Source organism: Pipistrellus kuhlii, unplaced genomic scaffold (assembly GCF_014108245.1).
Source record: "Pipistrellus kuhlii isolate mPipKuh1 unplaced genomic scaffold, mPipKuh1.p scaffold_m20_p_16, whole genome shotgun sequence".
NCBI classification, from domain to species: Eukaryota; Metazoa; Chordata; class Mammalia; order Chiroptera; family Vespertilionidae; genus Pipistrellus; species Pipistrellus kuhlii.
In genome coordinates, this window is record NW_023425471.1 from 2514932 (window position 1) to 2541271 (window position 26340).

General features: G+C 39.1%; 1 protein-coding gene across 2 annotated transcripts in view; it reads left to right on the forward strand.

Moving 5' to 3' along the window:
* Nucleotides 1–120: 120 nt before the first annotated feature.
* The window catches only part of MOSPD2 (motile sperm domain containing 2), a 38301-nt gene continuing 12081 nt past the window's right edge, over nt 121–26340 (forward strand). For both annotated transcript variants that reach the window (XM_036439700.2, XM_036439699.2), the window contains exons 1-8: nt 121–245; nt 398–467; nt 10729–10884; nt 12766–12852; nt 14600–14754; nt 18074–18134; nt 19550–19588; nt 24539–24663. In XM_036439700.2, coding sequence (XP_036295593.1) covers nt 237–245; nt 398–467; nt 10729–10884; nt 12766–12852; nt 14600–14754; nt 18074–18134; nt 19550–19588; nt 24539–24663 — 702 coding nt within the window. In that variant the 5' untranslated portion in view covers nt 121–236. The remainder of the gene's footprint in view (nt 246–397; nt 468–10728; nt 10885–12765; nt 12853–14599; nt 14755–18073; nt 18135–19549; nt 19589–24538; nt 24664–26340) is intronic.

Sequence of the window (26340 nt, forward strand, 5' to 3'; positions counted from 1 at the left end):
AGTCAAAGCAGCGAATAGCAAACAAGCTTGAGGACATGGTCCCGCCTCCGGACTTGGTCGGCGGCATCGGATTGGGCGGTGCGGTTACATCTCCGCCCGCCTTCCGGTGTCACGCGACCGCCTCCGCCTCCCGCCCTTCCCTCTCTACCTCCAGGCCGGCCCGCGGGCGAGGAGGGACCGGGACGGCGGCGGGGGAAGTGAGGACGGAGCCTGCCTTCGCGTCTGCGCCCGCGACCATGGCCGAGGTGAGAAGCTCAGTGCTCTCAGCCCCCTCCCGGCACCCGGAACCCTCCGATCTCGGGGTGAAGGCAGAGGGGGTGGGGGGTCGCTCCCGGGTGCAGGTAGGCTGAGCCCCGGGGAATCGGGATGGTGCTTAGTGTCTCTGTCTCCCTTCCAGAGTCACGCCCAGAATAAAGCCAAGCTCATCGCCGAGACCCGCCGAAGGTTCGAAGCCGAGTATGTGACAGGTGGGTACCGCGTTCTCGGTGCTGCGGCAGGTGTGCAGCGAGCATCCCCGGCTCTGCTGCGGGGTGTCTCCGTGGGAAGTATTGGGGACCATTGGGACCCTCACTGGGACGGTGCCCTGCAAGTTGCCAAGGGTTTCCTCTCCATAGCATGGCATGCACGCCTCTCCAGTTGGGCAGCGGAGGCGTCCATTGCTTGCGAAAGGATTCATGCAAGTTGGAAATCAGTGCATCGAGCATCGCAAGTTTATGGAACTTGCAGGACACTTTCCACGTCCTGTCCCTGGTTCCTCTGCTGATACTTGACCAGCTCCCACTGTGAAAAATGACCCTGGAAGCTGCCATAATCCTATTCACGTGCACTTAGGTGGGGATCCACATTCCTTGGATAGTTTGCTTAATTCCAGGTCATGCAACTAACCCGGCATGCTACCAACTGCGCAGGCTCCCCGGTGCTGAGACATGTTCTGTCTTTCCCTCGCACACTGTAAGCCAGCAAAGTACCTGCGAGTCCAGGATTGATTTATTGCTTGAACATCCTGTGCCCATATGTCGCAGAGACTTGAGCTGCCCAGTTAAAACCGATGATTTAATCCTTGTAATTTTAAAAACATGCAGGAAAATTTGTTATAAACATGATATGATATTCTAATACTAATCCTGCCACTTGATATTGTCCTTTCTGTTGCCATTGCTGTAAAATGGAAATTGGGTTAGGTCGGAGTATTAAATAAAAAGCATACATCACATATTAGCATAACCAATGGACACAGGCACTGGGGTGGTGAGGGCTTGCCGGGGTGGGAATGGCTGGGGGGGGGGGGATCAACTGGGGAAAAAGAAGACATATGTAAAACTTTAGAGAATAAAAAAATTATTTTTAAAAAGCATATGTCAAAATGTCTAGCATGGGGTTGGCATATAGCAGTCTGTCAATGAATATTTTGCTTCCAGATTCATTTTGGTTACTGTGAAAGGATGCTTCCACATCTTGACTTTAGTGCTAAGAAGAGGTTCCCGGCAACTTTAGACTGCCCTAGATTATGTCAGTTGATGACTTAGAACAAAAAAGGAATCTGTTCCCCCCTCCAGAAAAAAAAAAACCTGGCCAGTAAATATTTTAATCCCTTCCCATCTTAAACTTTGCACCAGAGAGTTGCAAAAGCACGTGATTCACCTTGAGTCCAGAGATCTCATTTCGAATCACAGAGCTGGTTCCAATAAAGAAATCATTCTAAAATGTCTTTCTATAGAAATGAGACTTCCATGGCTACGTCTTCACAATATTTTGAGAAATAACACAAAACTTGACCTAGTAGGGTATGTATGGGAGGAGGGGAGGGGCAATGTTAAAATATGTACACAGATAATAATTTAATTTAAAAAAATGTAAAACAAAAAAACTTGACCTAGTGTCTCCCCAGTAGCCATTTACGTGCCCCCAATGTGCTCATAGGAATGTGGCAATGGACAAGACCTCAAAGGTCGTCTTGCTCCATCCAACCTTCTGTTTGTAAAATGAAGAAAGTACAGTTAGAGAGATGAAGTGATTTGCTCCAAATCTGTAGTGTTAGTGGCGAGGCCAGGGCAGGTGCTTAGATCTTTGAACTTCACTGTAGTAACCTTTTGGCCACACCGTCCTGTCGAATTAGATCATGTCACTCCCCAGCTTGAAACCCTTCACTACCTTCCTACTTTGTTCAGAATTAAAATCCCAATTCTATATGGTGCCTCAGGACAAAGGCCACGCATGCCCTCGTTCTTATCCACCCTCCAACCTCCCCTTTTCCCACTCTTCTTGCTTAGAGCGGATTTCTCCACTGCCAGCAGTAGAAAATGTATTCTGCGTTGCAATCCAGTACACATGCACACGCACCACTGAAGCAAACATTGGTTAAAGAATACTTATTCTGAAAACCTATAACTCCCCGATGCAGTGACCCACAAAATTGTTATCACAACTTACAAACATCCCCCCGCCCCCCCCAGTTTGAAAACATGACCAGCCACGCTGCTTCTTTTATGCTCTTCAAACAAACTGAGTCTGTTTCTACCTGGAAACCGTTCCACTTCTCTGTGCCTGGAAGGCTCTTGCCCAAGTAGTGTGCGTGGCTAGGTCTTTTTTTTTCTTTTTCTTTTCTATCTGAGAGGCCTGTAGTGGTTATTAAATACCCTCCCTGTCTTGTTTAATTTGTCTCCTTTGCAGGTCTTCCCATAACCTATAATTACCTCGTTCATCTGTTTACTTGTTTATTGTTCAGTCCTCCAGTAGAATGTATGTAGGTCTGGGGCAACCTGTGGGCATTGAGGTCAAGGCCATACCAACCTTAGCCTACCCAGCACAGTTCTCAAGACAATTCATTGAATGAATGGATATGGAGCAATGCTTAAATGCATACATGGGGAGGTTAGTCCAAGTCAATATTAAGAGCTGCCCTAACCAGCTTCCTCCCCCACCAAAATCTGGCAAAGAGCAGCCCTCACAATAGGTCTGATGAAGACAGAGTTATTTATTTTTAAGTAAAGCCCCGTGTGCTATGAAACATATGGAGGGTTTGCCCTTAAATAGACACACTTAGGTTTGTGTGAACTCATGGGTGGGTTATCTGCACAGACTTTGTAGATATCAATTCAATTAATTTGAAGATTTTCATGGAAAATAACCTTTGAAGACTTTCTGCCCTAAAAATGTCAGGTGTTTAGAACATGCACTTTCCTTTTTCCTGTTTGATTTCGCCCTTTCTGTTGTCTTTTCAGAAGAAGTTTTAGGCAGATTGAAGCAACACAATGTTTTTTCTAAAGGAAAGTGTTATCTGCAAGTGTATCATTTTAAGCACTGGCTGTCCTCCAGAAACTCGTTGGAGGTGGATTTTTGGGAATTCAAAGTGCATTTTTGTTTCCATAGACATGAAGTTACCAATTGTGGATAGATTTGTAGCTGGCAAAAGAATGAAACACAAGTCCATTATGTTTTTATCCACTAATATCCCATTTTTTATCATTGTCTCTGATAAATTCCATGCTGAGTTTCAAATGAGTAACATTTCCTGTTCTCTCTTCCTTCTTGTGGCCAAAGCAAAAGACTAATCCATTGTGCCAATAATTGATTCAGTTCCTCAAATGCTCGGTAGGCGTTTAATGCTGCAAAACCGTGTGTCCGTATCAGAGAAAGAGCTGGAGGAGGATAGAGCTCCTTTTTGAACTCCTAGAATCCAGGAGGAGCATGAAAACAGAACTAACATTAAAGTGAAGACGAATTGTAGAAAGAGTGCTACATTTCGTAGTGCTACATTTGTAGTCATCTCTGTAGCAGTCAAACGAGGAAAAATCGCCTCTGGTTGGGGTGGCTAAGCTAGGAAAGTTAGGAAAAATGTCACAGAAAAGTGTTTCTCGTGGACTTTGAAAGATGGTGGCGCTGGGCCAGGTGGAGAAAGCGATCCAGGCAGATAGTGTGAGCTCAGTTGCTGGAGTGAGAAGGTAGAAGGGCATGTTCTAGAAGCCAGAGGGAGTTCATTTGGAGGGACCTGGGGAGGGTAAGCCAAGAACAATATTACAGAGAACCTTGGACCCCTAAGTGATGTCTCTGTGCTTGGTGAGTTTGGAGAGCTATGGAGGGTTTTGTGGGCTTTGTGATTTTAGGTTTGTTTTCTGCCTTTACAAGTGTAAGAACTCATTCAAAGGAATTTGGATGCAAAATCAACTGCGGAATCCCCCGTAAGCTCATCATGTGGAGATAGCTCTAACAGTGGGAGCATTCTTTCCTGTCTGTTTTTCTAGACATAAAAGAAACATAGTTAAAAAGCCATTCTGTGTGTCATTTTGTGGTGCATTTCTTACTGACATGATTGTCTTTCCCCAGATACATAGTTCGCAACATTTATATTGATAGTTAGCAACATTTTATATTATTGTCGATATTTATTTCTCTAAATTAAAGATAATTTTCTTATTCTTTGACTTAGTATTCCCTTTTTGGACATTTCTTCTTAATATAATTTGTTTTGTACAGTAGTTCAGATTATTTCCTTAAGACTTGTGTCTAAAAGTAGAATTCTAATTGTAATAGTGTATTTTTAAGATACTTCATTTCATGTATGCTAAACTTTACTCAATAGAAGTTTCACCAAGATTCATTCCCAATAGCTCGTAAAAAAGTTAGTTTCACCATAGCCTTACCCTTATGTAGTGTCATCATTTCTTAATTTACGGTTCTGTTTTAGTTTGCATTTGATTACCAGTGAGATTAAACTTCTCATATGTCTACATCCATTTATAACTTAACTTTTATTACTATGGCTTTATAATTGGTTTGGAGTTTTCTTGTTTAAGTCACTTTTACTTTTTTCTTTTTTTGTTAATGTATTCAAAATCAACCATTCCTTTGTAGTTGCTTCCATTGCTGTTAAGAATTGAACCTATGACTCTTCAGTCCACAGGCTGACACTCTGTCCACTCAGCCAAGTCATCTAGAGCATATTTTTATTTTTGTTGTTTAAATGGTGTCCTCTAAGAATTTATTTTCTAAATGATTGTTGCTGGTTTGTAGAAAGTGCATTTGGGTTTTTTACATTAATATTGAACTCAGAAACCTTATTAACTCGTCTTAGTCTTGATAGTTTATCTCTAGATTAGTTTAGGATTTCTGCGTATACTAGTACAATAATATCATCTTGAAATAATGATAGTTTCCTTCCTAACTTTCTAATTCTTCAAATGTGGTAACTTTACACTGGCTGGAGCCTTTAGTATTGAGTAAACACAATGATAAAAGCCTACTTGTCTTATTCCTGATCTTAGATAGCTCCAAACGTGTCACCGTGAAGCATAGTCTCTGTAGAGATCCTTTATCAAAATAAAGATGTTTCCTTCTAGCCCTGGTTTGCTAGTTTGGATTTCTGTTTGTTGTTTTGTTTTGTTACCATCATGACTGATGGTTGAATTTTACTGACTGCATTTTGGCCACCTACTGAACACATTAATCTGGTATTTTTCTTTTAATAGCATGGCACATTATATTAGTCAGATTTTTAAAACATATCGGTGGATTCAGTTAACTAATATTTTATTGAGCAGTGTTGAATCTGTTTTCACAAAGTGGCCTGTAGTTTTCCTTTCTTGTACTTTTTTTGTGCGTTTTTGACATCAAATTATGCAGTGGGGGCATGAAAAGGGAAATGGAGGAAACATTCTCTCTCCAGCAGGAAGCAGGAAAGAGGGAAACAAGCAACTTAGTAACTAGAAAATACAGTGAAACAGCAGAAATAATCCAACTTTTATTGATAGTTACCACAAATATGAACAAATATATACTTATCAGAGAAGATTTTTTTCAATCTTAATTGCATGCTGCCTAGAATAGACTACTTTAAAAGAAATTAATGTAGAAAAGTTGAAATAAAGAGATAGAAAATATATATGTATATATATAACAAATATTAACCAGAATAATCCTATGTAATCTATACTTTCATTAGACAAAATGTTACTAAGGTGAAAATACATATGAAAAGGGATACTACTGGAGATAAAAGGAACCAAAACTGATACAACAATTAGGAACAACATACAAAGTATCTAATGATACAGCTTTAAAATACATAAAGCAAAAGATCCCAGAATTACAAGGGAAACTCAAGAAATCCACAGAAATATTGAATGATTTTAACAAACCCCTTTCAGAGATACTCAGAACAAGCAAGCAAGAAATCCCTAAGATTTTAGATTTTAACACCCCAAGAACAAAGTTGATAAATATATATATTCATATGTTATTGTAAAGACTCTCCTATCCAGCCAATAGAGAATATATTCTTTTGAATATATATTTTTGATTGAGCTTTTAAACACTCACCACATATTAAATCATAAAGTCTCAGAAATTCCATAGCAGCTTGACCATGTTCGCACACCATTAAAAAACCGTTATCAGTCACAATAAACAGGTACTTAAAAAACAAATCAAATGCTAGGATACTGAAATAACACACCTCTGAATAACCCATAGGTTAACATCTTCCTAACAAAGTTTGTAATTCTTCTGCTAAATAACCTGTGGGCTATTGAGGATATCACAATGTAAATTACAAAATAATTAAAGCTGAGCAACCACAAATTATCTTATATGCATAAAAAATATATATGCATAATATGCAAATCGACCAGACAGCAGAACGACCAATCACTATGATGCACACTGACCACCAGAGGGCAGATGCTCAATGCAGGAGCTGCTCCCAGCCCACAGGGGAATCACCTAATGGGGAATGGGGATCCAGGAGTGAGTGGCGGCGGATGCAGGCAGCACCAAGCTAAGGCAGGTGCAAGCGATTAGGGCCCTGATCACCCTACTGGTCACCCCACACACAGAGGGTGTGTCCGGTCATCCGTAATATGCTAATGACATGCTAAGGCTGCTCAACTGCTCACTATAATGTGCACTGACCAGCCGAGGGTAGATGCCTTGACCAGTAGGTTAGCTTGCTGCTGGGGTCCAGCCAATCAGGACTGGGTGAGATGGGCCAGACATGCCCTGGACTCCTCCCATGGTCACTCCCGGCTGGCCAACTTCCCATGTCCCTCCCCAGCCTCGATTGTGCACCGGTGGGGTCCCTCAGCCTGGCCTGCAGCCTCTTGCAATCCGGGACCCTTGGGGATGTTGGAGAGCCAGTTTCTGCCTGATCCTGCAGGCCAGGCCTAGCGACCCCGCTAGTGCACAAATTCGTGCACTGGGCCTCTAGTATATAACAGAGATTTTTTTTAAAAAATAAATAGAGAATAATACAATGCCCAGCTTTATCACATTAAGTTATTGAACTTAGATTAAATGTAAAACTTTTTGGAGAAAGAAAGACCACCAAAATTATCTCTGAGAAGTTAAAAACCTAAATAGATCAGTGACTATTAAAGAAATTCAGTTTGTAGTCATAGATCTCTATGATTCTCACCACCCGCCACCATGAAGTCATTCACATACACATAAGGTGCAGGCAGTTTTGTTAGTCCCAGGAATGCAGAGATGATTCATAGTGAGAAAATGCTGCAGAGGAATTTATCACATTACCATCATGCTTCTCAGTGAAATGTTTGAATAGATACAGTTCAACAATCAAAGAAGATCAACACTGAGAAGTGTCTTTCATCTCTTGTGCCTCTTCACTCCTTTTTCTCCCCTCTTTAGATAACCATATTTGTTTTGTCTTTTCATTTTTCTATATTTGTTTAAGCCAATACAAACATAGTATATTCATTAACAAAATTGAGGAAAATGTTTATTTCAATACAGAGAAACCAAACTGGCTTTAATTCAACTTTATGAAAAGCAAACAAGCAAAACATTTAGCAAACTTAACCTTTAAGTGTATCTTCTAAAAGCCTACAGTAAATGTCATGTTTAATTGTGAAACTTCAATATAACTCTCATAACGTCAGGGAAAAGACTTGATCTCCACTATCTATAATAAAAGCATAATATGCTAATTAGACCGGACAGCTGAATGACCTTCTGGACATCATTATGGACGTCCTTTCAGAGGAAACTGCAGCAACAGGGGCCAAGGCAGAGGCAGTTAGGGCAGGCAGGTGAGCAGTTAGGGGCGATGAGGCAGGCAGGCTAGTGGTTAGGGGCGATGAGGCAGGCAGGCTAGTGGTTAGGCAGGTAGGCAGGCAAGGAGTTAGGAACCAGTGGTTCTAGGTTGCAAGGTTTATGTCAGACTGCTGGTTTAGGTCTGATCCTGTAGGCCTAAACCGGCAGTTGGACATCCCCCAAGGGGTCCCAGATGACGAGAGGGTGCAGGCTGGGCTGAGGGACCCCCCCTCCAATCACAAATTTTGTGCATTGGGCCTCTAGTTATTTTATAATTCTACAGTATATAAAATGACCTAGTTATCAATATGGCAAGAAAAATAGATGTGAAGTTTGCCAGTCAGTCTATCATTATTGTCTCATGATAGCAACACAAAAATCTCTAAATTGTAATAATCTAATGAAAGAAATGTATGACATTTTCTTTTGTGGAAAAATTATATACTATTAAAGAACATTGAAAGACCCGTACAGATCAGTAGACAGATGTGACATCTAAGATATTATATCTCTTACATATCCACATATAAATCCATCTGGCTCCTCAGCCCGAATCAAAGCTAGTGGTCAGCTGAAACCGGTTTGGCTCAGTGGATAGAACGTTAGCCTGTGGACTGAAAGGTCCCAGGCTCGATTCCGGTCAAGGGCATGTACCTTGGTTGTGGACACATCCCCAGTAGGGGGTGTGCAGGAGGCAGCTGATCGATGATTCTTTCTCATCGATGTTTCTAACTCTATCCCTTTCTCTTCCTCTCTGTTAAAAATCAATAAAATATATTAGGGGGGAAAAAAGCTAGTGGTCATTGTAGTCTTCATTATCAGCATTTTCAGTTTTCTTAAGTCAGTTTTATTTCAGAAACCCCCTAATGAAGCAGTAAATGTATTAATACTTGACTCCTGAGTATGTGTTTTCTAATGTTCTCTGTGATAAATTTGGGAAGTATGCATCAAACTCTTCTGCAGGCTTAGTTGGCAGCTAAATTAGCCACTTTTTGATAGACCACCACTTTCGTTTGAAAGAACAACTGGTTATTCTGACTTGAATATTGGGCAGACATTTTTTTGAAAATGAATGAAATCAGCCTATAATTTCAAGGAAAACACTTCCCTGGTCCAGTGCAGAGGGCTGTCCAGAAACCAAAATAAATGGTGCTTCTTCAGGGAGCAGCTACTACCAGGGGCTCTCTTGTTACTAAACAACATGAAGTATTTTATACCCAACTCACGTTCATAAATTACAATATAAGAAAAGTTTCGTTTTGAATAGTGATAGATCTTTCAAATAACAGAGCTAAAACTATTTTCTAAGGTTTACCTACTGAAAAACCATTCATTGTATAGATCAATCAGAAAAATAGAGGCCAGATATTGAAAGCCATTTCCAAGGTAACTCTAAAAATGCATGATTTATGGCCAAATCTGGTATTTCGTAGTGCTTTAAACTTCCAAGTACTTTCATATATACATTTTTATCTGATCCTCAAGCAACCCAGTGAGTACGTAAAGTAGCTAAAGATAAGAAAACTGAGACTCAAAGAAGATAATTCTCTGAGTGCGCTTTGTATTTCCCTGCCCTTTAAGCTACTATCTCTGTGGGTCTGACATAAGTCCCAGAAAATGGAAGATATAGAATCTATGAAACCTGGCAACTAATAGATGCAAACATAAAATGGACATGAAGGAGCCAAAGAATGTTCTGAAACTTCTTTTTTGGGCCCCTGGGAGGGTACCATTAACCGAGAAAATAAAATCAGAAAAGGAATATATTGTGTCAAACAAATATTTTCTGAAGGAAGGCCTTGTCATCAGCACTACTGTAATCTGCTTTGGGGGATTTTCAGAATCAATGGACAATGCCGTTAAGGTCTCTGTATGAAAAGATACGGTCTCTGTATAAAAAGATACGCATGCATGCCAGTAACTGACTCCAGGGGAAAAGAAAAGTGTCTTAAGCCTGAGTTCAAGGCCTGTAGCTGTTCACAGGTGGGAAGAAATGGCTTCTGGGTTCTGGGAAAAATTCCTGGAAGAGGAACCATTTGAAAGTAGTCTTGCAGAACGGTAGAATTTGTTCATAGGTGGTTGTGCGGAGACCAGGAAATTTCTAGTACAGAAAAATAAAAGAATATGGAAGGAGGAATATCAGATCCACAGGTTGGTAGGACCATAGCATGTTTGTAAATAGATACTGAGAAATTATGGAAAACAATTATTCCCAGGAAATGTTAAATGCTGCCTAATGGTCTGTTTTCCATTTTGTGTTCAGTTAATTTTTTTAAAAAGACACTTGCCAAACATGTCTTAAGTACAACTGAGTTCTTTATATGTACAACTTTATGTTTCACTGACTAGGGTGAGGATTTCAAGTTCAGGTAACATAATTGATCTTCCCAGACATTGATTTATAGTTATAGAGCGTGTTGTGCAAAATATTTTACTGTGGTCTTATTTTTTTAAATCTTTGGTGGTTTGTGTAAAGTAAACATGCAGTCTTTAGATAACTTCATTGTCTTCACACTTAGAAATTCATTAATCCTTTAAGTAGCATTTTCATCTGAACAACATCCCTGTTCTTCAAATAGCTTATCTTTCGCTTCCGGCTCTCTCTGTTCCTTGACATCAGTGTTTGTTACTATTCATTGCAGAATCTCTCTGACTTGGATATTTATTTCTGTGTGTCCCCAGATAAGCCAGATAAATATGATCCACGTGATGTCGAAAGGCTACAACAAGATGATAACTGGGTTGAAAGTTACTTATGTTGGAGACATGATGCTGTAGACGAAACACTGAAGATGATCGATGAGAGCTTTCAGTGGCGGAAAGAAATGGCGGTCCATGGTAAGCTGTTCCATTTAAGCTTGGCCCTATCCTGTCCCCTGTACAAATGTACTAACTGGTTTACTCTTACCAGTAAGTAATAGTATATTTGCAAATATCCATGGCAGCCATCATCAACATCAGAATATAGCGTTTTACACGGTCCCACTAACACTTTGAAAGGAGTGTCCTAAGACTTAAGTGTAGGGCAGGTCATTCGAAAGGCAATCAGGTCACCAAGGAGCAGAATCAAACTGATTCTTCACTCACAGCGGTCTCATAATCTGGGCCTGCTTAGTTCGGTACCATTAAACAATAGCAAGACAGCATCTTCAGTCTCAGGCCCGGACATGCGGTGATACCGTTTCCTATTTCTCTCCGTTGTTCACGTCTGTCTTTATCCCCAGAGTTCCTTGTGCTGATGGTGGTTCCCTATAGAATTAATGAGTGGGGGTCCCCCAAAAGCAAGCTTATCCTCAAGGATGCCTTCGGCAGCCGCCTTTTAACTGCTTCATTTGAAGGCACACTTCAAGATGACAATTTTCTCCACAAACGAGTTTTAAAACTTAGAGGGGGGGTTATAATAGTCTTCAAGTATATAAAGGATTCTTCTAGGCAAGGTTACCCATTATCTGTCTTCTAAAAATTTACCAAGAAACTGGCATAATGTTTGCATTTGATGGGGTGTAAAGAAGGATTTTTCTGACCTTGAAGATTATAAACTCTGCAGTGACTGAGTCTGGAGTCTTACACAGAATAATCAACAAATAACTCCAGAGCATACACTCTCCCCACTCTTCACTCTTATAGAAGGAATCCTTCGGAAGGGGAATATTAAAAAAATAATAATAATTTGCTTGGAAATGTCAAAACTGTAATTTCAACAAACTGAAACATTTATAAATATAAATCTGATCTTTCTCAATCACAAGCACAGAATAAACTTTTAAACTTCGTAGTTTTTCTCACATAGGATTGCTTGTTTCTAGTTGCAAACAGCAGGAAGATGATAAAAGGGAGTGAGGGAGGATACAGGAATCTTTGGAAGTTCTAGGTGAAGTAGCAGTGAATGTAACGAAAGCCTTGGCACTGGCCACCTAGCTCCATTGGTTATCTGCCTCACTAGAGGCTAAACAGGCCCTTTTTGTTCGTCCTGCTAAAGGAGCTAGCATTTTTATTTTTATTTATTTTTTTAAATATATTTTATTGATTTTGTACAGAGAGGAAGGGAGAGAGATAGAGAGCCAGAAAGATCGATGAGAGAGAGTCATCGATCAGTTGCCTCTTGCACACCCCCTACTGGAGATGTGCCCGCAACCAAGGTACATGCCCTTGACCGGAATCGAACCCGGGTCCCCTCAGTCCCCAAGCTGACGCTCTATCCATTGAGCCAAACCGGTCTCGGCAGGAGCTAGCATTTTTAACTATTTTCCAATTGCCCCGAGATTATAAAGTGTATTAAACTCTGCTGGATTTCAAACTCTGTAGAAAAATCGTATTTTGCGAAAGAAACCAGTGATTTTTTTTTTTGATTTTTTTTTAATTCTGAAGCTGTCATGTGGATCTTTGCTGGCATGATCTCGTAAGATTGGCCAATAGTGATAATATTTGTTTGCAAGTCTTTATGTGGAACACAGAACGTGGAAATGTGTCAACATAAATAATGACTGATGTCAAAAGGCAATGGATGTTTTTCATTTCTTTCATCTATGCTTTTATGTAGTTTGTTTACTTGGTAAGAAACACCATTTTTATTGCCATTCTATCCAGATGTTTGAATAAGCTTTATCTTTTTTTTTTTTCTATGAGACCTACTATAGAACTTTAACCTTTACCTTGTGAGTTTTCTGTTTTAAAAGGTGCCTAAGTTACAGTTACTCATCAATGTTTATCACTTTTTAGATCTGACTGAAGCCTCTATTCCCAAATGGTTACTGGAAATTGGTGGTATTTACCTCCACGGTTATGACAAAGAAGGCAACAAGTTGTGTGAGTATTTTTAACTTTTATACTGGTTTTTCAAGACTTCGAGATGTACTTATCTTTCTCAACAGAATTAGTAAGAGGCAGCACTTTCTCTATTTGCAAGTTTCCTGTAACTGCGCATCAGACACTCAGTAGTTATACTACTGTTTGCATTATAATAAAACGGACAGCAAAGGCAAATGCTACATCCCCTAACAAAGCCAAAATTATGTAATTCAGAGTCATTATCTTCTTTGTAATTTGACTGTGATATTAAAATTCCCCGTAGTATTTTTACAGAAAAACTTTTTTGACGGTCCCTAATGGTTAATAAATGGACTTTTTTCAGGTTTCCCAGTCTGCCCCTCTAGCTTCTTCTTCAATGTGTGTGATCGCAGGAAGAACAGTGGCACTCATCCTGCTGTCCAAGGCCTCTCTTCCCTCCCCCTCGCCCAAAACCAGCCTGGTGTAGTGCCAAGGCTAAGCCTAGGCAGGAGTGTCAGAACCCCGTCCCAGGCAGAGTCCCCAGACAGGGGCAAGCCCATGGCATCACCTCACTGACCCTCACTGGCTGGTGCCACCAGATGGACTGCTGGCCTGCTGCCCTCACCACAACACACAGCTGAACATCAGTGTTCCACCCCCTGCTCTCTCCCTGTACTGCCCAGTACAGGCCAACAAACATACACTCTTTTTTTTGGGGGGGGGTATTTTGTTTAAATTTCTATATTGATTAAGGTATCACATATTTGTCCTCATCGCCCCATTCCAATCCCCCACTCCCACACTCATGCCCCACCCCCCTATTGTCCTTGACCACTGGTCAGGCTCACATGTGTGCGCATAAGTCCTTTGGTTGATCTCTCCCTTTTATCCCCACCCTCCCTCTGAGGTCCAGCAGTCTGACCCATGGCTCCTTCTCTCTTCAGGTCTGTTCTTGTTCATCAGTCTGTGTTGTTCACCATTTCCCTTGGATGAGTGAGATCATGTCCTACTGGAAATACACTTATAAGAATCAAAAATGAGATAAGCAATATGCCTTTCAGCATACACTCTTCCGTCTGCCAGCGCTTCGGGGAACCCCTCTCCATTTTCATCAGCACTTCCTCAGCTCAGTCCCTCCCTGTCCCCTTCTCCCCAATCCCTTCCCAGGGCATCATGTGTTGGTTTCCGTCTCTGCCTCTTCCTTTCTCCCTTGCAAGCTGCTGCCTGAGAGATGTTGGCCATAGGAAGATCAAAAACGCCTTAGCATATCATTCAGGGTCCTTCACACCCACTCTGTCCGTTTAGCTCCTCCTGTCACCACTCAGCACTCTAAAGCTGCCACCACTCTGAACACTTTGCCACACTCCACCCCCATGCAGGACACATGCAAGGCAAGGGCTCACTCTTGCAGAGTGCCTCCAGGGCTTTTCCTCTGGAAGGAAAGATAGGATCAATGGCTTTTGTTTTGTTAAGCATGGTGAAGAGTACTCTTAGGTTATTACCACATATTGTTTGTTCACAGGTATTTTCTCTCCCCCTTCCTTATTAGTGAAGTTGACTTATTTCCTAAGGCGGTGGAAAAATAGTTTCCTTCCTGCTACTCCTCTTTAAGGTTCCCAAGTGCGCATTAGTTCTCATTTTTAAAAAGGGAGAGATATTTTTTGATCTGAGGAAAAAAAAAATGAATTCTAAATGGAAAAATGAAAAGAGTAGAATGATATATGCATAAAGTAATATTATAAGGTCATGTTTTTTTTTTATGTTTCATCTAATGTTCTCCTCAAAGTGTGGATCAGGGTGAAGTATCATGTAAAAGACAATAAAACCATCCTGGACAAAAAGAAGCTCATCGCATTCTGGCTGGAACGTTACGCGAAGAGAGAAAATGGGAAACCCATCACAGTGATGTTTGACCTGTCAGAAACTGGCATCAATAGCATAGTAAGCACTTTTTAAAATCCGAAGTGATTGTTTATCACGGTGTGCTCCCTCTCTCCTATCCTTCCTGCCATCCCACCCCCCAACCAAATACTGCTATAAAACCGAGCTAACCAGGCTATGTTGGGATTTACTTTCTCCCCCCTGAATTGTGAGTGAAGTCAAATATAGAATCCAATTTGCAGAGAATAAGTTTGCTTCAGCGTGTGGCATTGAAACTGTAGATTTCCCAGAAATGCTCCTTGTCTGATACACAGGATATAATGTAAGATGTTGAGGCTGGCCAGGTACTGAGTACCTGTGGTAACAGCGAACTTCCCTATCACAGCTATTATCCTACAGCACCTAACCCTGTGCCTGCACAGCATGATACACTCAGAAAATGCTGAGGACAGGGACATCTGCTCTGTTGTACCGTTAGATTCACACCGTGTTTTAACGTCGCGAGATGTCTACCTGGGTTTTGCACATACAGCACTTTTGTGATTTTGTTTGGGGTCCTTTGTCTGCTTGTTTGGATGTTTTGCTTGTTTGATTTGGTTAGCTTTGGAAAACAGTCGTCTTCAAGTGATTTTTCCCAAGCTTAAAAACTAAATAAAAGCTACCCATCCTTATTTTGGGGCCTTTATGACCTTAGTAAGGTGACCAGACATGGGACAATCCCGATTTTTAACAGTTTGTCCTGCGTCCCTTTTTTAAAACGCCGCGGGACACATTGTTAAAAATCGGAACTGTCCCACCAAAAGCAGAACGTCTGGTCACCTTACCTTAATGGCAACTACAAACCCTTCAGCAGGGACGGGGATGCATTAGCACATTTATTGGAACCCATGTCTCTTAACTTCAAACCACGGCTAATTCTGGTAGCAGGGAAGGGTCATTTGCACACCTGCCTTGGGCAGTGTTAAAACCATTTTGAAAATCCACTTGACAAAGTATGTTAAGAATCTTAAAGTGTTCACATTCGTATTCTTTGCCTGGTAACTATCTTCTGGAAATTTATTCTAAAGAAAGAATCCCGAGTACAGAAAAAGTATTATGCATCAAATGTGTGTGTGTTTTTTCAGAGTGTCATTTAAAATAATGAAAAATTAGAAAAATGTATGCATCAACATGGTGAAATAGTAAATTGAGGTGTAATTTATGGAGTATGTATAATGGTGTTTATAAATAATTTGCAGTAATATTGGAAAATACCTCTTTTAAATGAAAAAGGCAACAGGGTTCTATCACAGTAAACCTAGCCCTCAAGAAGTCTTAGAAATTAAAAAACAACAACAGATAAACAAAATACATACTAGAGAAAAACACTAGACAGAAGTAGAGATGAGTTTTGGGTGGTGGAACCACGGACTCTCCCCCCCCCCCCCAATCTTTCTATCTTTATATTTGAAGAGTTCATTGCCCTGAATTTTTTTCAGTGTGGTTCTGTGTCAGTGAGTTTTAGATTACAACTCTCATGCTCAAAATCTAAATCAAAATGCCTAGGTAAATAATATTTCATAAAAATAAATCATGATTCTGTTATCTTTTATGTGCAGTAATTTCTAAGTATTAACCCTGAATAATGACAAATAAATGTTAATGTTTTTATTGCCAAATATAGGGGCAGAGAATTGACTTGAACTGTCTGATTTTTTTTTTTAAGCTACAAAAGATATGCTTTCTCATTATTTTTAATTTATAAATAAGTTTTATTTGCATGACTAGATATTTAACTAGTATTCTTTTAAAATACGTGAATCGTATTGAATTATTTTTATATATGACCCTAATAATTCACGAAGGATTTAAGTTGGCTTATAAAGATGTATGCAAAAAATTTAAAGTTGGGCCAGTAATTTGGCTCTAAGCTTTCAACTGCCTACCTGAAGAAAATGGAATCATTTAAATTCAGAGATTAAACTTTAAAACCAGTGTCTTAGGAAAAGTATATGCATTCCTGACACTTAGAGAGAAAAGCCTTTCATGCATCCTCAAAGGGAGGGCATTTTACAAGATAATGAATAGCGTCCTTGAAAACATTCTCACAGAATGTAGACCATTCATTTCATAGAGCTATTTTATGCAGTACCCACTAATATATGTACGCCCCTGGCATCCTATCAAATCCACGTGAATTAATAGTAACTTGGAATTTTATAAGCAAGGCCATTCAATTATAGAAAATATGAAAATAATATCAGATAAAGACTTTTATGCAAAGTCTCTGGGGGGCACAGATCATATAGTAGGTAACCAAACTGATATATAAGGAGTTATTGAGATATTTATTTATCCCTTGACTAAAAATTATTAAGCTCTCTGCACAGTGGGTATAATGATTAGTTATAAAGGTGTTATTACATAGTAGGATTTATCCCATAATAAATGCTTAAGATAGTTAAGAAAGCTTACTCTACACAGTTTACTGGAGTTAAAGATGCTACAATTCACCCACTAGGAATGACTTAATAGACTCTCATCTATAGGATAACCACCTTTCAGAATTGATGGCTTTAAGTTTGCCTAGTTATATGTAGCTTTCATCCTATAGTTGTTATAAGAAAGCTGGTCAGGATTAGTAAGTCAGCGTATGGCCATGTAGTAGCATGTAATAAAGTTATCCATATGAGTAATAGCCCTAATAACCTAATTTCATGTTACTGTGTTCAATGCAATGGAGCCAACCAGATAACTATGCTTATAAAGGCTTCCAGAAATGGAAATTAAAGAACAATACTTGAATGTAAACTGAGAAATTGTAATTCTCATTCTAGATCTCTAAATAAGAGGAAAGAATCTTGAAGTAAGATAGATATAGCAGGCCAATATAAGATTAATTGTGGAACAAAAGATTAATAAAGTATGTTTTATTCAAGCCATTATGAAGTATAGAAATTAGCTTTAAGATCAAATATTGCAGAATTTATATACATTTGTTTTATTATCCCAAATGGTCAGGTTATAAACTTTATCCATGATTCATTAATTCTTTAATTATTCAGCAGATTTTTTAGAGTTTCTCTATAAGGATTGCTTTTAGCTCCATTTTATAATTTCATGCTATCTTAGCAGCCACGATCTAACTAGTTTGAGGTAACATGAATAATGCTTAAGCTTCTGATTTCTTTAACTCAGTTTTAGTACTGATTATTATAATTAGCTTAATGACTTAAGACCTTAATCCTTGGGAATCTATGTATTTATACATGAGCTTATTTTTAAAGAATTTAATAATTGTCTCATTTGTATTTAATAATTTATCACTTTTAGAAATAATGCAGTTTAAAATTTTCTAATGTGGACAGTCTTAAAGATTTAAATGCATAATCTTTTTTAGGACATGGATTTTGTACGCTTTATCATCAACTGCTTTAAGGTTTATTATCCTAAATACCTCTGTAAGTAACTTATTCCTTTATAAACATACTAGAAGCCCATGCACCAGTGGGGTCCCTCGGCCTGGACTTCAGGGATTGGGTCAAAACCGGCTCTCTGACATTGCCCAAGGGGTTCTGGATTGTGAGAGGGTACAGGGCAGTCTGAGGGCCTCTACCGGTGCCCAATCAAAACTGGGGAGGGGCCGTGAGAGGGCTGCAGGGCATGTCTGGCCTGTCTGGCCCAGTCCCTGTTGCCAGAACCCAGCATCAAGCTAACCTACCAATCAGAGCACCTGCCCCCTGGTGGTCAGTGCACGTCATAGCGACTGGTCACAGTCATATACTTAGCTTATTAGGCTTTTATTATATGGGATGAAATGTAAAACTGTAAACAATGTCTGAAAATTGTAGGGCTTTATATTATTATAGACTTTAATAGCTGAAACATTGTTTTCTGATGAGTGCTTAAAAGAGTTCATAGAAATTTAAGCACATATTGTAATAGGCATAGGGGGAAATTTTCATAAATAATCATGTCCTTTAGAGTTAGTTTTAAGAGTTTAAGTTCTAAACTGTACCTATGGTATCCTATAACACACACACACACACACACGTACATAAAAACATACACTTATTTCAAAGATTAACCCATTTTTACTAATCTTTCTATCAGAAATTCCTTTAAAATATTCATTATGTTGACCTTGGCTGGGTAGCTCAGTTGATTAGGGCATTGTCCCAATATGCCAAGGTTATGGATTCAGTCCCAGGTCAGGGCACATATAAGAATCAACCAATGAATGCATAAGTGGAACAACAAATTGATATTTTTCTCTCTCTCCTCCCTTCCCTCTTCTCTCTAAAAATCAATTTAAAATACAAGAAAGCATTTATTATATGGAATGTCCTACATACAAGAAACAGATTAATATTGATAAAGTGGACTCTGTGATAAGCAATACTCATTCATAAAGTACATTGGGTTATGAATTGCTATTCTCAAATTGTCATTGAGAAAATGACTATAGTGTTTTCTCAATGACAATTTGAATCTGATGTTGAAACAGTTTTAAAATTCAATGGACTTCAACAGTAACATGACATGCCACATCCAGACTCCATTTACCCACTTAACAATTTCCTTTTGTACCTTTATGCAAACAACAATAACAATATAAACAAAAGGCCAAGCTACTTGCCAAAGGACAGTGATAATGCAATATTTGTTTCCTGTAAGCTATTCTCCTTGGCTGGGCTCCTCACCATTTTGAGAAGTTAGTTTAGTTCTAGCACCACTCAGCAGTCACTGACTTAGAAATGAATCAGTCAGCTCCGTTTTTTGTTACATTCAGATCGTCATTTTTCCTAGGTTAGATATATGTGATATTACTATAGTGCTACTAAGTCACATTCAATGAATTTTTTTGATCTTTCAGCAAAAATAGTGATCTTTGATATGCCTTGGATAATGAACGGTGAGTACATTACCTATACTTTCTAAAACAGAATGTCTGATTTCCTTTTTTCTTTGCCAACTTCGCCACATGGCTATGGTTGTTTAAAAAAGTGTTTATATTGTGCTTGGTGTATACTCTTAAGTGGCCAGATCTAAACCATTGAAAGGCTGTTTCAAAGCAAAGGAGTCTAATTTTCTACCCCATAGGGTCACCCACTAGTCTTCTCTAAAACCAGCCTCAGGATGGTCAACCATTCAAGAAAAACTATAGTCCGAAGTAGGGGTGTCGAACTCAATCAGAGAAGGGGCCAAAATCTAAAATCCAGCCTAAATCGCGGGCCGAATGGTTTACTGAACAGTCATAAACTGTCATTGTGATGGAAATGCAGCGGAGTGCAGTGATGACAGCGCGGTGCGGGCCACATTGCAAGGCCTGGCGGGACGGATTTGGCCCGCGGGCCTTGTGTTTGACACATGTGGTCCGAAGCCTCAGTTTACCTCCCACAGGTGGGGTATTTCATGAAACACAGGCCTTAGCTAGGTTTTCTCATGGGCTTCAGTTGTTGAGGAGGAAGGTGGGCTGATTGTGAAATGTATTCCAAATCTCTGTAGTCACATACCCCTAGGATGACAGGCATAATATATACTTTTTAAATTATTGGAAAACACTAGTTATCAAAAAACTTCTCACAAAGAAGAGCCCAGGTCCAAATGGTTTCACTGGTAAATTTTACCAAACATAAAAAAGCAACACCAATCCTTTGTAAACTCTTCCAAAAAAATAGAAGAGGGAACAATTTCCCATTCATTTCATGAGCAAATATATGCCTAATCACAAGCATCACAGGAAAACTATGGACCAATATCTCATATGAATATAGATGGACCAATCCTCAATAAAGTACCTTGTTTCCCTGAAAATAAGACATCCTCTGAAAGTAAGACCTAGCACATGGAAAGATAAGACATCCCCTGAAAATAAGACCTAGCACAACTTTGGGAGAAAAAATTAATATAAGACACTGTCTTATTTTCGGGGAAACAGGGTAGATTCAATAAACTGAATCTAGCAACATATAAAAAGGATTATGCACCATGACCAAGTGGGATTTATCTCAGGAATGCAAAATCAGTTCAACAAAAGAAAATCAAACCATGTTATCCACCATATTAATAGGCTAAAAAAAAAAAAAAATGATCCTCTCAATAGACACAGAAAAAGCATTTGAAAAAATTCAGTAGTCTCCTGATAAACACTCTAGAAACCAGGAATAGAATTAACTGAAGTTAGGGGGACCACAGACTACCCTCATTTCTGACACAAACTATAAGGTCAAGGGGTTCCCCAAACCAGTCTCACTCAGGTTTACTAGAATGACTTACAGAACTCACTGAAAGCAGGTATACTCGCAGCTACATTTTATTACAGGGAAAGGATTCAGATTAAAATAAGCAACGGAAGAAAAACAGAACCAAGTCCACTAAAATAGCAAATGTGGAGCAAAGTTAGTCTTCCAGCATCAATATGCGGCAGTTCCCATGGAGTAATGGCAATCAGAAAAGGTCACCCAAACTTCAGCGCTCAGAGTTTTTATTGGGGTTTCATTCCATAGGCCAGAGTGGTTTACAGTGTTTACCCCAGTCTTCCCAGGGTTTACTGATACTGTGTGGTGCAAAGCCCCTACTCTGAGTCATATCGTTCCTATATGACCCAAGGCTCCAAGACAAACAAAGGGAGCCCTATCAAGCATGAAGATTATCTTCCAGCAGCTACAGGCAAAGGCCAGACCTTCCTTTGCATAAGGTTAAGTCTTCACTACCCAGAAGAGAACCTGCAGAGCCCGATAAAGGGCATCTAGGTCAAACCTGCATCCGTGAAAACCCACAGCTAACATGAAGTAATATCAACAATAGTTGGAGTTCAGCAAGGTGGCAGGGTGCAAACTTAATACACAAGATCAATTGTATTTCTATATACTCGCAATGAACTATCCAAAAATGAAGTTAAGAAGATTTCTTTGTTAATATCATTACAAAGAATAAAATACATAAAAATAAAATTAATAAAATAAGTTTGATACTTGTACACTGAAAACTACATAACACCACTGAAAGATATTAAAGACCTAGGTAAACATCTCTTATTCAAGGATTGGAAGTCTTTAATATTGTTAATATGATGAATACTTCCTGAATGGATCGAAAAATTTAATGCAGCCCCTGTCAAAATCTCAGCTGCTTTTTTTTTTTACAGTAATTGGCAATCAATTGACTTAAATTAATATGGAAATGCAGGAGACTCGGAGTAGTAAAAATAATCTTGAAAAAGAACAGTGAAATTAGGAGAACTCACTATTTTTAAAAAAATAGTATTTCTTGATTTTAGAGAGAGGAAGGAAGAGAGAAAAATCAATTGGTTGGTTCCTATATGTGCCTCAACAGGGGATTAAACCCAAACCTGGGTATGTGCCAGTAATCGAACAAGTGACCTCTTGGTTTATGGATCGATGCTGAAATACTGAGCCACACTGTCTGGGCCCCATGTTTTTATTCCAAACTCACTACAAAGCTGTAGCAATTAAGATGTAATACAGACATAAGGCTACATAGATACATAGAATTGAGAGTCCAAAAGGAAACTCTAACATTAATGGCTAATAGTTGACAATGGTAGAGAATGAATAGTCTTTTTAATAAAAAATACTGGGACAACTGAGCATCTGCATTCAAAAGAATGTAGGTGGATCTCTACCTCTCAATATGTACAAAAGCTAACTCAAATGTAAGAGTTAAAATTATAACACTCTTATAATAAACCATATGAGTAAATCTTTGTGACCTTGGATTAGGCATTGTTTTTTTAGATATGACACCAAAAAAAAAACAAAAACAAAAAAAACCCCACATGGGACAAAAGGAAAAAAATACTTTAGACTTTATTAATATTTAAATAGTTTGCACTCCAAAGTATACCACCAAGAAGGTGAAAAGACAGCTGTCAGAATAGAATAAAAGATATTTATAAATTATACATCTGATAAGGGACTTATATCAAGAGTATAGAAGTAACTTTTATAATGCAGCAATAAAAAACAATGGCTCAATTAAAAAAGGTGAAAGATTTGTTTTTTGGGTTTTTTTTTGTTTTTTTTAAAATATATTTTATTGATTTTTCACAGAGAGGAAGAGAGAGGGATAGAGAGTTAGAAACATCGATGAGAGAGAATCATCGATCAGCTGCCTCTTGCACACCCCCTACTGGGGATATGCCCGCAACCAAGGTACATGCCCTTGCCCGGAATCGAACCCGGGACCTTTCAGTCCACAGGCTGACGCTCTATCCACTGAGCCAAACCAGGCCCGGCAAAAAAGGTGAAAGATGTGAATACACATTTTTCCAAAGAAGATATGTAAACGGCAATGAACAAATGACAAGATGCTCAACATTAGTCCTTAATTCAAGTCAAAATCAAGTAAGATAGTACTTCATACCCACCAGGATGACAATAATCAAAGAAAAAGACAGTAGCAAGTGTTGACAAGGATGTGGAACAATTGGAACTCTCTGGTGAGAATGAAAAAATGGCAGTTCCTCAAAGAATTTAAACATAAAACTATCATATGGCCCTGTAATTCCACTCCTAGCTATACATCTTCGAAGAGAAGTGAAACCATATGCTCACACATGAACTTGTACACAAATGTTCATAGCAGCTTTACACATAATAGTGAAAAGTGAAAACAACCCAAATATTCATAACTGATGAATGGATAAACAAGTATTGTATAACCATAAAATGAACAATTATTCAGTCATAAAAAGGAATTAAATACCTTTTAAATGCTATGTCATGGATGAATCTTAAAAACATGCTAAGTGAACAAAACTAGTAGGGGAAAAAACATTGCATGATTCTATTTATATGAAATGTCCAAAATAGGCAAATCCATATAAACAGAAAGTAGATTAGTGTTTACCATGGAATAGGAAAAGACAAGACAAGAAGAGATTGATAAGTGAAAGTTTCTTTTTGGTGTGATAAAAATGTTCTAAAATTAAGAGAATGGTGATGGTTGTGCAACTCTGTGAATATACTAAAAGCCATTGATGTGTATACTTTAAAAGGATAAATTTTATGATAGGTAAATTATATCTCAGCTAGAGGCCTGGTGCATGAATTCATGCACAGGTGGGGTTCCTTCAGCTTGGCCAGCATTCGGAGCCGTTTTGCCCAGTCTGGACCAGTGCCAGTGGGCCAGGGAAATGACTGTGGGAGGTTGGCTGTGGGAGCACACTGACTACCAAGGGGCAGCTCCTACATTGAGTGTCTGCCCCTGGTGGTCAGTGCGCACCATAGTGACTGGTCAACCAGTTGTTCCGTTGTAAACAGCTGGGTTTGATAACAGTTAATTCTTGCAGGTTCTCTCAATTCCTCACAATTACATAGATTGTAGGACTTTAAAGAAAGGCATAGAAGGTTAGGATTAGGGTGGAAATCTGGGTCCAGCTCACACCCAGTATGAGTTGGCCTACTTTTCTTCCTGAGTTCTCATTTCAGAAAGTTGTTCAGACTGGGAGTTTTATCAGAAACATAAGGCAAGTGACTCTTCCCATAATATTGTGCAGTTATTCCCTGAACCAATGCTGTTTGATGTAGTGTCTGGAAATCTTAGTAGTTGGGATTATTGATGGATTTATGCAGAGGCCAAGACTCTGATGAGTATATTTGAGAACATTAGAGTAATTGAATCATCTTGAATCTTTATGGACCATTGAAATCTGAAGGGAAAGTCATTCTGTAAATGCCTATAGGAATTAAACAATGTTAAATAAGTATCGTGTCATTGGAATATACATATTAACAAATTTTAGCCTAACCTATTTTCAGAAGACCACAGTTAGCACTTACAGTAAATTAATTGAGAAAGTGAATGAAAAGAATTTAATAAAGTAACTTTTTTCCTTCAGCTGCTTTCAAAATTGTGAAATCCTGGCTCGGTCCAGAAGCAGTGAGTTTGTTGAAGTTTACAAATAAACATGAAGTCCAAGACTATGTCAGTGTCGAATACCTGCCTCCCCACATGGGTGGAACTGTAAGTATAGTACTTGAAACTTGTTCCTAAAATAAGACTGGGCCATGGCTGTATTCTTCTCTTAAGGAAAAAGGAAAAGCAGTGTCATAATATCCAAAGGAAGCTCATAGATTCACCAAAATAATAAGCTGTTTTACATTTTTTTTAAGTTTTTAAGTTGTTACATTATTTTTGAATGGGTTTGAACTGAAAAATATTCAGTAAAAATGTATTCAGTATTTAGAAACAGGTGTTCAGTAAAAGTCTTTCTACTACTATTTTAGTCATCCTGTGCCCCTCCCCAGTTCCATTATTTCTTATTTTTTCCAGGGATCTGTATTGCCTATATAAGCAACTGTAGAATATATGTAAAGCAAATATATTATAGTATACTAGAGGCCCGGTGCATGAAATTCATGCACGTGGGGTGGATGTCCCTCAGCCCAGCCTACACCCTCTCCAATCTGGTACCCCTCAAGGGATGTCCGACTGCCTGTTTAGGCCCAATTCTGATAGGATCGGGCCTAAACGGGCAGTAGAACTTCCCTCTCACAATCCAGGACTGCTAGCTCCCAGCTGCTCGCCTGCCTTTCTTCTTGATTGCCCCTAACTGTTTCTGCCTGCCAGCCTGATCACCCCCTAACTACTCCCCTGCCAGCCTGTTTGCCCCTATTTGCCTTTCCCTGCAGGCCCAGTTGTCCCCAACTTCCTTCCTCTGCTGGCCTGGTCACCCCTAACTGCCCTCCCTTGCAAGCCTGGTGCCTCCCAACTGCCCTCCCCTGCTGGCCATCTTATGGTGGCCATCTTGTGTCCACATAGGGGCAGGATCTTTGACCACATGGGGGCAGCCATCTTGTGTGTTGGAGTGATGGTCAATTTGCATATTACTCTTTTATTAGATAGTATATGTAATTCTTCCTTCTTCCCTCTCTTTTAAACAAGTAGTATATTACACACTATTATGCATCCTGCTTTTTTCTTTACCTGTCTCAGAAATAATTTCAAATCAATATGTGACAAGCTCTTACTCTTATTTCTGACTGCAAAATATTCTAGTGTCTAGAGATGAACCATAAGTTATTTAATTAATAACCATTAGGTATTAGTTTCCAATTGTTTACTATTAAATAATCTTTTTCATTGAAAAGATAATGTAGTCCAGCCAGCGTAGCTCAGTGGTTGAGTATCAACCTATGAACCAGGAGGTCAACAGTTGCATTCCCAGTCAGGGCACATGCCTGGGTTACAGGCTTGGTCCCCAGTGAGGGGTGTGCAGGAGGCAGCCAACGATCATTCTCTCTCATCATTGATGTTTCTATCTCTCTCTCCCTCTCTCTTCCTCTCTGAAATCAATAAAAATATATTTAAAAATAAATAAAATAAAAGGTAATGTATAATATCAAGTTTTTTGCAAATGATTTTAATACTTACAAATGAGATCAGGAATAAGTAGGTATGTGTTAAATTCTTAATACCACATAACAATTAAACATTGTGATAATGACTATTTATAAACTGTAAAACCTATAGAAATGGTATTCCTTGGGTTAACTTGATTGCCAATATTTCTACTTGATTTTTATAATCTTCTTTGTACACTGCCTTCCTGGCAAAATTGTATTCAACCAGAACCAAGGGGACAGCAAGATGAAAAGTTTGGGTATGTTCTTGTTTGTTTTCTTTGATTAAAAAAATTGA